Source organism: Theropithecus gelada, chromosome 13 (genome assembly GCF_003255815.1).
Source record: "Theropithecus gelada isolate Dixy chromosome 13, Tgel_1.0, whole genome shotgun sequence".
Classification (NCBI taxonomy): domain Eukaryota; kingdom Metazoa; phylum Chordata; class Mammalia; order Primates; family Cercopithecidae; genus Theropithecus; species Theropithecus gelada.
In genome coordinates, this window is record NC_037681.1 from 51,919,846 (window position 1) to 51,933,021 (window position 13,176).

The following is a 13,176-nucleotide window of genomic DNA, read 5'->3' on the forward strand; positions in this document are numbered from 1 at the left end:
ACCTTTCTTACAAGGTGGTATTTGAGCAGACACCAGAAGGAAGTGAGAGGTGAGCCACGGGAGTTTCTAAAAGAAGAGCATTCCAGGCAGAGGAGTGAGCATGTGCAAAGATCCTGGGACTGTGGGGGTTTTCAGGATCTTCCAGGAAGTCAGCATGGTACTGGACAGTGGGCCACATGGAGAGCAACAGGAGATAAAGTCAGAGAGGTAATGGGGCCCAGGTTCTGTAGAGCTTTGTAGGCCACTGCGAAGACTTACTTTTTGGTCTGGGTGAGATGGGAGCCCAAATACTGTTTTCAAGGTGATGCGAAAAGGTTTACAAGTACTTGTAAAAGTGTCACTCTGACTGCTTGCTGTATTGAGAATACACTCTGGGGAAGCAAGTATGGAAGTGGGGAGATCAGTTGAGAAACTTTTATGACAATTCTGAGAGATAGTGGTGGCTCTGAAAAGGTGGGATAAAGTGTGGTGAGAACCTGACTAAATGTCAAAGTAGATCAGACAGAATAGGAGCACCCTGGCAATTCTGATGAAGGGGTCCAGAAACCATACTTTGAAAAGCACGACTGTAGGGCAACTGTTGGAGGGAAAGTTCATGGCTCTAGGTGCTCTGCTAGACTGTCTGGTGTTGAGGACTGTCACAGTCCTGAGCCTCCAAGTTTGTGCATCAGTCTCATAGAGCACAGAAACAAAAGTAGTAACCCAGGAATCAGGCTCACAGCTCCAGCCCCTCTCTGCCCTGTGGCTGGACCCCTTTGAGCCACAACTGAAACAATGGGTATAAAAGTCCAGCCTTCATCCTGGAAGGTTTAATGTAAGTACCACTTCGAATGATGTATATGAGTGGTCTTAGATAAGGTCTGGACCTCGAATTAGTCCCATTAGCTGTGTGTGGTATTTCACCATAAATTCATTAATGTGAACCTTGAAGACCTTGCATTTTTATGCAAATATTTCTTCAGTGAAATGCACATATCCCCTGGACACAATCAGACCTTGTGCTGTCAACAGCTAACACAGTTTGGAGATTTTTTAACAGATCTTCTGGCATCATACCAGAAAGTAGGCCGGGAGGGACCACCGGGCTGCGCTCGGGTGCACACACGCGCCGAACAGGGCAACGCCACGCGGGGAGAGGAAGGGCTTCCCCCACGACGCCGACAACGCCCGAGACACACCAGAAAGTATGATGCCAGAAGAAAGAGGATAATCATTTGTTCACATTAGATTTCACCCACTTCACAGTTTTCCAGATGAGGACTAACTCTCTTTCTCTTTATGCATTTCCTTAAGAAAACTCTCTCAATTTCTTTCTCTCTCTCTCTCTCTCCCCCCCGCCTTTTTCCCTCACCCCTCCCTTATGGGACTCTAATTACACATATTTTTTTCTCTTTTTGTTTCAGTTCGGATAAATCTATTATCTATCTTCAAGTTTACTGATTTTTTACTGTATCCAGGCTGCCAAGCCCATTAATTCTTTATTTCTTGATATTGTGGGGAAATTTGTCAGCATTTCCCTTGGAATTTGTTTAGTTTTTATCTTTCTGCTGACATTCTTCATCTGCTCATGCATGTTGCCCACATTTTCCTCGAGATCCTTCTATATATTAATCATAATTAGTTTAATGTCCCCATCTGATAGTTCTAATATCTGGACCACTTCTTTGTCTCATTCTGTTGACTGCTTTATCTCTTCACAGTGGATTATCTTTTTGTTTTTTGCCTTGTTTTATGTATGTGTATGTGTGTTCATACTTTTTATTCAATGTCAAACATAAAGGAACAGTAGAGACCGAGGTAAATAGTATTTATACCCAGAATTAAGCTTGCCTTTTCTACCAGATCATAAGTTGGGAGTTGGGGGAACAGGCTAGATTTGGGGTTTGTTTTACTGAATTAACTTGTAACGCACCACACTCTTCAGATTCTTTCTACGATGAGCTGCTGCTGCCTTGTGCTTACTAGGAGGCCTGGAGGGCCAGAGGGGCCATTCCTTGTTTCTTGTCTACTCTCAGCTCTCAGCATGCCTGTGCCACATGGGTGGTTCTCTCTGTGTGCTCCCCAGCAGTAGAGACTAACTCACCCCAGTTTGCGGGGACCTTTTCCAGTTTAAGCATGGAAAGTCCTGTGTCCCAGGAAACCCCTCAGTCCAGGACAGAACAGGATGCTTGGTCAACTGAGTATCTGAGGCTCCCAGGGATTCTAAACACTCATGCTAGGCCCCACTCAACTATTGACAATTTGTCAAAATTTCCCTTCTTTTCTTCTTTGCTCTTGCTCATTATTGGGTGTGAGGTGTGTGCTGGACTTAGTATAGTTCCTAGTTTCTAGGTGCCCCTACTCCAGCCTCAGTCTTAGGTGAGTCCTAAGGGGCCAGGCCACTATGGTGGGAAATTCTCAGCATTCCTGCACCATATCCCACACTCTGCAGCCAAATGCTGGACTGTGGAGGAGACTTAGTCAGGAGGGACCCCTAGTGATGCAGACCTCTTCTTTGTAGCTCTACAGGCTTCTGTCCTGATTGGGTTTCCTGTCCTTTCCTTGAGGACAGACAGCTTCTGCGTCTACCCCACCATCAGCATCAGAGCATCAGTGTAACATTGCCTGAGACTGGAGCCATTTCCTGATGGCCTGCTAATGCTTGCTACTTGGCACAAGGCTCCTGGTGGGAGTTGGTGGATTTGCGGCCTGCTCCCCACCCACCCCCTTAGAGGAAACAGTTTTTGCTTCTACTCCTTTCTCAGTGACAATATAGCAGGAGATGGGGCAGTTTCCTGAATGCCCTCTTTTCTGCTTCTTTTATGCTTTATCCCCTCCCCTAGAGTCAGTGGACCTTTCCCTGGGTCTTAGAGAAGGAGGGTTTCCTATCCCTCTCCCAGAGGCTTGCAGCTTTTGCTTCCTGTAACAGAAAGGCCTGGAAGAGGGTGGGTGATATAGTTTGGCTGTGTCCCCACCCAAATCTCAACTTGAATTGTATCTTTCAGAATTCCCACGTGTTGTGGGAGGGACGTAATTGAATCACAGGGGCCAGTCTTTCCCGTGCTATTCTCATGATAATGAATAATTCTCATTTTTCTCTTGCCACTGCCATGTAAGAAATGCCTTTCACCTCCCACCATGATTCTGAGGCATCCCCAGCCATGTATAACTGTAAGTCTAATTAAACCTCATTTTGTTCCCAGTTTCAGGTATGTCTTTATCAGCAGCATGAAAACAAACTAATACAGTAAATTGGTAGCAGTAGAGTGGAGCGTTGCTGAAAAGGTACCCAAAAATGTGGAAGTGACTTTGGAACTGGGTAACAGGCAGAGGTTGGAACAGTTTGGAGGGCTCAGAAGAAGACAGGAAAATGTGGGAAAGTTTGGAACCTCCTAGAAACTTGTTGAATGGCTTTGCCCAAAATGCTGATTGCAATATGGACAATAATGTCCAGGCTGGGGTGGTCTCAGATGGAGATGAGGAACTCGTTGGGAACTGGACTAAAGGTGACTCTTGTTATGTTTTAGCAAAGAGACTGGAGGCATTTTGCCCCTGCCCTGGAGATTTGTGGAACTTTGAACTTGAGAGGTGACTTGGGTACTATTAAAGGCATTCAGTTTTACAAAGGAAGCAAAGCATAAAAGTTTAGAAAATTTGTAGCCTGACAATGTGATAGAAAAGAAAAACCCATTTTCTGGGGAGATATTCAAGCCAGCTGCAGAAATTTTCATAAATAGCAAGGAGCCTAATGTTAATCTCCAAGAAAGACCATGGGGAAAATGTCTCCAGGCCATGTCACAGACCTTCATGACAGCTCCTCCCATCACAGGCCTGGAGGCCCAGGAGGAAAAAGTGGCTTCATGGGCTGGGCCCAGGGTCCCCATACTGTGTGCAGCCTAGGGACTTGGTGCCCTATGTTCCAGTCGCTCCAGCCATGGCTGAAAGGGGCCAATGTACAGCTCAGGATGTGGCTTCAGAGGGTAAAAACTCCCAGCCTTGGCAGCTTCCATGTGATGTTGAGCCTGCAGCTGCACAGAAGCCAAGAACTGAGGTTTGGGAAGCTCTGCATAGGTTTCAGAAGATGTATGGAAACACCTGGATGCCCAGGCAAGTTTGCTGCAGGGGTGGGGCCCTCATGGAGAACGTCTGATAGGGCAGTGTGGAAGGGAAATGTGGGGTCAAAGCCCCACACAAAACCCCTAATGGGGCACTGCCTAGTGGAGCTGTGAGAAGAGGGCCACTGTTCTCCAGACCCCAGGATGGTAGATCCACCAACAGCTTGCACCATGTGCCTGGAAAAGCCACAGACACTCAACACCAGCTCGTGAAGGCAGCTGGGAGGAAGGCTGTATCCTGCAAAGCCACAGGGGTGGAGCTGCCCAAGACCATGGGAACCCACCTCTTGCATCATCGTTACCTGGATGCGAGACCTGGAGTCAATGAAGAGCATTTTGGAGCTTTAAAATTTGACTGACACGCTGGATTCTGGACTTGCATGGGCCCTGTAACCCCTTTGTTTTGGCCAATTTCTCCCAGTTGGAATGGCTGTATTTACCCAATACCTGTACCCACACTGTATCTAGGAAGTAACTAGCTTTCTTCTGATTTTACAGGCACATAGGTAGAAGGGACTTGCTTTGTCTCAGATGAGTCTTTGGACTGTGGACTTTGGGTTAATGCTGAAATGAATTAACACTTTAGGGGACTGTTGGGAAGGTATGATTGGTTTTGAAATGTGAGGACATGAGATTTGGAGGGGCCAGGGGTAGAATGATATGGTTTGGCTGTGTCCCCACCTAAATCTCAACTCGAATTGTATCTCCCAGAATTCCCACATGTTGTGGGAGGGACCCAGGGGCAGGTAATTGAATCACGGGGGTTGATCTTTCCCATGCTATTCTCGTGATAGTGAATAAGTCTCACGAGATCTGATGGGTTTATCAGGGGTTTCCGCTTTTGCTTTTTCCTCATTTTTCTCTTGCCGCAGCCATGATTCTGAGGCCTCCTCAGCCATGTGGAACTGTAAGTTCAATTAAACCTCTTTTTATTCCCAGTTTCAGGTATGTTTTTATCAGCAGCGTGAAAACGAACTAATACAGTGGGCTTTTGTGACTATGCACCACCAAAGAAGGACCCTCTCGGGTCTCCTACCCTGTCCCCAATCCACCTCATAAGCTCCAGGTGGAGGTCTGGGTAAAAGACCCCACAAAAGACCCAGCAAAAGACCCAGCCAGCAGACTAAGGTGGCCAGGTCATCCTGGTTTGCCTAGGACTTTCCAGTTTGAGCACAGAAAGTCGTGTTTCCCGGGAAACTCCTCATCCTGGGGCAGATCTGGATGCTTGGTCAGCCAGGTGTCTGAGTCTCCCAGGGATTCTAAACTCACGCTAGGTTCCACTCAGCTATCGAGAATTCATTGAAATTTCTGTTGTTTTCTTCCTTCCCACTCTTACGGCCATTACCCTCTTCCTTCCATACTCTGCTGAAAGTCAAACCATTTGTGTGTTTCCTTTGAAATTCAGTTCTTCTGGTTGCTCTCCTATCTCGGTTCATTAAAGGGCTCAAAAGTTATAATTTTATAGACTATCTGGCTTTTTCTCATTTTTAGAGTAGGGATGGTTATCTGGTGGCTTTCTACATCCTAAGTGGAAAAAAAAAAAACTCCTCATCCCCTTTGCTTCTAAAGAATTGAGCTGCGGCATTCGAATGTTGCCCTTGTGGAAAGACATTATAAGAAGCTGCACAAAGTGACCCCATTTACTGTAAAGATGCTCTCATGAACGTAGTTCCCCACATCACACAGCGTAGAAATGTATCATGAGTCTTAGTACCAGTAATAGTTGTGTTTCCCTGGTCGAGTTGTTTTCCTTTTATGAATGTTGTGGATTTAGCAACTAGTAATTTCCTTCTGTACTTTGAAGACTCAGGACCCAATTTATGTTTAGATTTAGCCACGGTACATGATCTTTCGGACAGCATTTTTGCATTTTAACTTTATCTCTGGCTTTATTTTATTTTATTACTCCTATTTTTACTTCCCCTCACTTACTTATCTGTTGAGAGCTTATCCTGTTATAAACCACCAGAAAGGATTATTTTAATGAAATAGTATCTGAAAGGCAACTTGTAACAAATGAGGGCATTAATGAATTGACAAAATTTAATTGATTTCACGGTAATGCTTTCTAGTCAACACTGTAAAAATGCATCTCTAGAAGGAAGGATCCTTTGGGGGAGTGCGTCTGGAGTAAAGGAAAACAAAGGCCTTGAAAAGGGGAACCCTGGCCGTTGCTTATTCCTCTGGATGCTCCCATCTCCCCATTGGCCTCAGCCGACTTGGATGCTGCCACACACTCTAAGAGCAATTACTTCACCTCCTTCTCACAATGTCACTGCCACGCAGAACTAAAACTATCTTTACGAGGTGAGCAGACAGAAATACAATTATTTATGGTGAAGCACAGCCATATGGCTTGTGTTTTTTAAAAGTCAGCTTCTTCTCTTATGAAATGGAGCTCTAACAAGTGTTTATTCTCTCTCTCAGAGGGACGTCTTTTCCTGGGAGGATAAAGAAGGGATCAGGCTTGTGCAGCCTGGACACAGGAAAGGTAGGAAGCCCACTCTGTCAGTGGGAGGCCCCTCTCTCCCAAGGGCCTTCCAATGCCAACCCTCCCTTGGACCCTCCCTCATTACTCCCCTCCTTCCTCCACTTTCTCTGTTGTCCTCCTCCTCCCAGCCAGCTTGCCATGTCGGAAGGGATATTGGCTATCCCTCCAATAAAGAATCTAGATTGTGACTGCATTGAGCGAAATCAAACCCTCAACCCAAAAAAGACAAGACTAAAGAAACTAACACAGCTTGGTGCATACTTTAACCTTCTCCAATTATTTATTTTATTCATCCAAATCTCAAGCCAAGGTTGATGGGGAGAAATGAGGCACAATGCAAATAACACAGAAACTTTTTAAGATCACAACTCCATGGACTTGCACAAAGAATGAACAAATCTCTTACTTAGAAATTAAATCCACTCAATGGCTTATTAAATCACCCAAGAATTCGCATTGCCACCTGGCTCGATGCCTCTTTCTTCCATCACAGGATAGTGTAGATGCTATAAAATAATCAGCACCCTTCTCTAGAAAGATTCACTTTACATTTGCCGTTACCCTCCTTGTTTTCCCTGGGTGGACCTCAGCTCACAGCTTATGAGAGAACCAAAAGGCCAAGCGGGAAAGGAAATGAATCTTCATGAATCTATTCCTTCATGTGCCAAGAGCTTGCTCCCCTGCTTCTTAGTGAGATTGCCATGAGGTAACCACAAAAATTCAAGAGAGCTATTATCAAACTTCAGGGTTGTAAAACCACGGATTTATTTATTTGTTCCTGAAAGGGTCTAAGCTGCCTAAATAGCTGTTTAATTGTGTATTTCTCATTAGAGCTCCATTTTCCTTTTAGAATACAGTGGACCCAGTGTTGTTCTTTATGAAAGTAAGCATTAGGGATAAAGGGGTTTATGACCTGAAATCTTTTTCCATGCTGAACACACATGTTGTCTTGACTACACCAATGAAGGAAAACTCTCTATTCTGTCAAATAGGTTTAGGAAAGGGCAGAGCCTGATGCTCCCACAGAGCGAGGGAAGCCTCACACACACAGACATGGGACAATAGGTGTACAAACTGAATTGTGCAATAGCACTTAAGCTCTGGCTATTTTTCTCCTGCATGAGCTCTGCAGAAATCCAGATGGCAGCCCTAAAGGCTGTGCCTTAAGCAGAAAAAAACATACTTCTGACCCTCAAAGGGACAAAATGAGATGGCTGCTCTGACCAGCTGTGTACCAGCTGTGAGGAGGCCTTTGAACTCTGTGGGTCTCAATGTCACTACCTATCATATGAAGTGGTCGGAATAGCTGATGTCTGAGGTCTGCTTCAGCTCTTTAAGCCTAAATTCTGAAAAACAAGCAAAACCCAACATTTTCTTCAAGGTTGGCAGGAAAACGCCTCTTCCGTGAAAGCTTCAGCAAGACCAAGAGACAGTATCTTGTGAGCTAGGACACTGTTAATTATTTTAGCCAAAAAACACTCCACGGAAACCTCAATTAACTATAATTTCGTTGCACTCTATTTTTAAAAGTGGGAAGAAATATGTTTAGAGATAAGCACACATTCAGACCTTTACTGTATTTAATCCACATATATATCCTAGCCCTAAACAATGACAAACTGTCATTGAACACAACAGCCCTAGAACACTGAGAATACCTGAATTATCAAGGGAAGGTTTCAGCTTTCATAGAGTTCACGCTACCCTGCCCTATATTCAGATGAAGAAGTTCCACAATCATGCTAACTTGAAACGTCCACCATCAGGCGACAGGACTGGGGTCCCCCCAGTATGTTAATTACCTAATTAAGTCAAGGTTGGGCTAAATACTATTTTAGAAAGCGCCCTCTTGTGGCAAAAAAATGAAATTGCCAAATGGCAGTTTTGTCCTGAGACTGAGTACTGCCATTTATTGTACACTTATTTCATCTCAAGGATCGGCCTGGATGTTTTACGTGGGTAGTAAAATAAAGGACTTAAGCAAGGTGGTTTTCAATGTCATGGAGAGAACTGGAAGTCTTTTGTGTCTCAGAGCTCAAGCTACACCTGAAGATTTATTTCACCAAGTGTATTCATTCTCCCTGTGTATTCCTCAGCACCAAGAGGGGCGTCTATCCTCAGGACATTTTCCCGCACGTTTATCGTACTTCCTTGTAGTTCTGAATTGTGGCTGAGAGGCTCTATAAGTCATACTTCTTTATTTCCAGCACACAGCCCCTAATTTCATGAAGAGAGAAGAGAAGAAAGGAAACGACACTGCAGACAGGGTGAATGGGAACGGGGGAAGGAGGGACAGAGAAGCACACCTCAATATCTTGTGAAAATCTCCAGAAGTCCCAGGATATTTTAATTCAAACAAAATTACTTAACATCCATGATTTTTAAGGTATTTAATGAACAACAAGAACATTTATTTATATGATTGCAATCTGTATTTTTCAGTAATCAACATCATCCTCAGACCTTCCAAGTTTCCTCTGTGACTTATATAGTGAGTTTCTGTACTTAATACCACTGGTGCTCATTTCTCAAAACAGTTTGCTAAATATTGACAATGCATTCCACAAACACAGGCCTGAGAAGACAAATATTTCCATATATTCCAATTACAAGCGTTCGGCCCCTTCCTTAGAGAGTCCATATCTCAGCACCCATGCCGGGGTGACCGCTTCACAAGAGTTTGCAAACTCAAATGCTTACTAGCTACGTAGTTCCAGTTCTGGTGTGGAAATGTGGGCTCTGAATGCTCAGATCCTCCAGCTTTTTAAATGAAATTAGAATGTCAGAGTTTTATGAAGGAATCTTTTTTACATTTTTGAAACTTTGTAAAAAACAAAAAAAGTCTGAGCTAAACAAAACAGGTTTTCTGCCCAGATGTGCCCTTCTGTCTGCAACTTTCAGCCTCTGCCTGCAGCTCATGTGAGGGAGGCATTCAAGCTGCCCCTAGGAGACACCTTCTTGAACAGGTTCTGAGAACTACAATGAAGAAGTTCTAGGAAAGGAAAGTTGCTTGGGGCTTCTGCTGTACTTCACATCATTGTGGACATCTGGTGGAGGCAAGCAGCTTGTAACCTCATCATTAATTCTCTTTGTTTTACACTTACTTTTTTTTTCTTTGGATATTGCCACCAGTTTCCAAGAACATGAAAGTTTGCAATGTCTATTGTAAAACTGTTCTCTATCCTCTTAGTAGCCATCCAGGATCATGCTGTTCTCTACTCTCCCAGCAGCCATCCAGGGTCATGCCTTTTTCTTTGTGGTTATTAAAACCTGGCCTTCAAGAATAGCCATACCAGTTTTCCGGGGATTGTGAAATCTTCTGGAAAACAGAGGCACTCATCAACTAAGACACTGCATACATTTGAAATGAGGTCAATGCATCAGTATCTTTTCAGCACTATGAGGAGAGGGCTCCTGTATTCAAGGTCTATCTAATAATTTCTCATCTTTCCTAATTAACCAAGGAAAAGGAAGACGTGACTGGGGTTTTCATTTGGGAGTGGGTTTGCTCTGGGTCTGTGTGGCTTCAGAGTTTAAATCTCTGCTACTCTGTATGTGAACAAAATGTATACCTTTAATAAGGTCTATAAGCACTGCCTTCAAGCCAAAAAATTCTTGATTACAGAGTTGTCCTACATTGACAGGGAGTGGGTATGAAGCCATGTGTACTTGGATTGCCCAGTGAAAGAAATAGGAGAAGTTTGTACTTTCTCAGAGCAATACCTAAGAAGCAACCGTTGCCATTTGGAAAAGTGGCTTTTTGAAGCTTCAATTGGAGATCAGGATAGGGGTCCCTGGAAGGGTAGAAGTAAACTCTAAGCAGGCACCACTCAGAATCCCCAGGCCAGCTGGCAGAACGCCAGGAGACCTACTATTATATATGCACATACATATATATATATGGAGGACTATTATATCATGGAAATTACAGTTTCAGCAGCTTGACAGTTTTCATCAGCGTTGTGGGAGCTTTGCTCCTTTTTAATTTGGTTTCTTTAAAAGATGAATGGAATAAGGGCTTTCCGAGATTTGGGGTAGTCCTCAAACATCTTGAGGTAGAACCTAAAAAACAAGAAAGGAATCATTGTACATATAATGGGGCAGTGGCTGACAGCTGAGGTTTGCTGTTAACAAATCTTTGTTACAAGTCAACCTACAGTTATCTCGAGTCTGACTATTTCGATAGTCATTTATGATTCTTATTTCTCCTTCCCACAGCCTATTTCTTGTAAATGTTGAAGCTTCTTTTGCTGGGAAATGAAAAGTAATAGGCAGAGGGTAGTGGTGATGGCTGTGCAACATTTTGAATGTACCTAATGCCACTGAATTTTACACTTAAAAATGGCTAAAGTGGTAAAATTTTTGTTATGTATATTCTACCAGAAAAAAAAAATGTATCCGGAAGGAAGTACTTGTTTGGATTCAGCTGGGAAATACAGGGAACCAAAGACTATGGGCAAAGAGAACCAGCAATGTTCCCAGGAAAATGTCCTTTCATAAGGCCTGGGAATGCTAGCAAAATATCACCATGTATCATGAGTTGAATTCTGTCTTGTCAAAAGATATGTTAAAGTCCTAACTCCCAGTATCTGAAAGGGTAATTTTTTTTTTTTCTGGAACTAGGACCATTGCAGATAAAATTAATTAAGATGAGGTCATACGGGAGTAGGGTATGCCCTTAATCCAATATGACTGTGTCCTAAAAAGAAGAGGAGAAAAGACAAAGAGACAGAGACAGAGACACACAGGAGAGAAGGCCATGTGAAGACGGAGGCAGAGATCAGTGATGTAGCTATAAGCCACAGAACACCAAGTGTTGTCGGCCACCATTAGAAGCTAAAAAGAGGCAAGGAAGAATTCTTCCCTAGAGCCATCTTGGGGTCATGGCCCTGCCTACACCTCGATTTCAAACTTCTAGCCTCCAGAACTATGAAAGGACAAATCTGTGTTGTTTTAAGCCTCCCAGTTTGTGGTCATGTGTTGCAGCAGCCACAGGAGACAAATGCATCTTATAAGAATCCTTTCTCCTTAAGTTGCCAGGCTGTCCTCCTAACTAGTTGACACTGGCAGTCCTCAAGGCATAATCCAGATGATACACTCTGTTCAAGTACCTTAGTTTGAACTAGGGGGCAAATAATAAGTTACAAAAGGTGGCTAGTTTTCGGTACTGTGATTTGAGAAGGCTGGTGGGCTGCCTCCGCCAGTGCTGCCTCTGCTGTGAGTGCCTGGCTTTGTTTTATAGGAGCCTTCACAAAGTCCTGTTAGCCTATTAAAAACTATGCCTTCTGGCCCTTCTCTAGGAGGTATGACATCACAGAATGAGGCCTCAGTTTGGGTTTTATTGTTGCAGCAGCTGGAAACATCTGGTGGAATTATAGCCCCTCTCCTAACCAAGCACGGTAGAGTCCATGCTTCCCAGGGCCCTCCAAGTGCTGGGTGATGCCTTCTCTTCTCCCCTGCTTGCTCTGCCTCTGGTGGGCAGCAGACCCAGCCTGAAATGGTAAGAACTGTTATGACTCTCTTATGGGCTAGGAACCCTCTGCCACCTTTCCTCACAGAGTCTAGGAGGTGGTAGGAATAGGTCATGAGCTGTTGCTTCATTTCAGAACGTTGTCCTCGAACAATTCTACTCAGAAAAAAAGGAACTCATTCTTAGTTAAATCTTCAAAACTAGGCATTGAGTCATAATCCCAGGGTCCTGCTTCCAAGACCATTCATTCCCTGTTTGAGTATCCATAGTCTCCAGTAATTATAGGCTTTCTCTTTCCACAAAAGCCATTTTAGGGAAAGGCTCTGAAATTTACACTTGGTAATTTAAAGCCTGTTAACAACCTAATATATTACCTTTCACTTCCAGCCATACTTTTAGTTAATTCTTTTGTCCCCACTCCACCCTAGGTTAGTGAAGCTTTAGGCCAGACCTTCAGAGGGAGGGTTCCGAAACACCTGCAATTCCTGGCATTTCCCAGCAGATGGGGCAGTCCTAAGATTGCCCCATACATGCGATTTCTTGTCCTACCTTCCTCGGAAGCCAGGGTTGGCCTTGGTTATGATTTCTAGAGGGTGGGTGTCAGGGAAGGAAGGCAGTACCAAAATAAACCCTGGCATTGCAGAGATTCCAGGGGAAATAATCCTTCTGGAGTTCCAGGGCTCTGTGATTACCTGAACTGTTAGCACCAAATCTTGTAGCTAAAAATAGCAGCCACATAGTCACCAAAATAGTACTTTTTCCCTGTGGCTCTCTAGCCTGCTGTGCCTCAGAACATCTGTGGAGGCCAGGTGCGGTGGCTTATGCCTGTAATCCCAGCACTTTGGGAGGCCAAGGCGGGCAGATCACTTGAGGTCAGGAGTTCAAGGCCAGCCTGGCCAACATGGTGAAACCCTGTTTCTACTAAAAACACAAAAAGTTAGCTGGGCATGGTGGTGGGCCTGTAGTCTTGGCTATTTGGGAGGCTGAGGTAGGAGAATCGCTTGAACCTGGGAGGTGGAGGCTGCAGTGAGGCAAGATCGCCCCATTGCACTTCAGCCTGGGAACAGAGTGAGACTCCGACTCAAAAATAAATAAATAAATAAATAACTATCTGTGGAGCT

General features: G+C 44.2%; 1 protein-coding gene across 1 annotated transcript in view; it reads right to left on the reverse strand.

The window, feature by feature from the left end:
- Positions 1-8,911: 8,911 nt before the first annotated feature.
- The window catches only part of SRD5A2 (steroid 5 alpha-reductase 2), a 58,019-nt gene continuing 53,754 nt past the window's right edge, over positions 8,912-13,176 (reverse strand). The window contains exon 5 of the mRNA XM_025354483.1: positions 8,912-10,647. Coding sequence (XP_025210268.1) covers positions 10,581-10,647 — 67 coding nt within the window. The 3' untranslated portion in view covers positions 8,912-10,580. The remainder of the gene's footprint in view (positions 10,648-13,176) is intronic.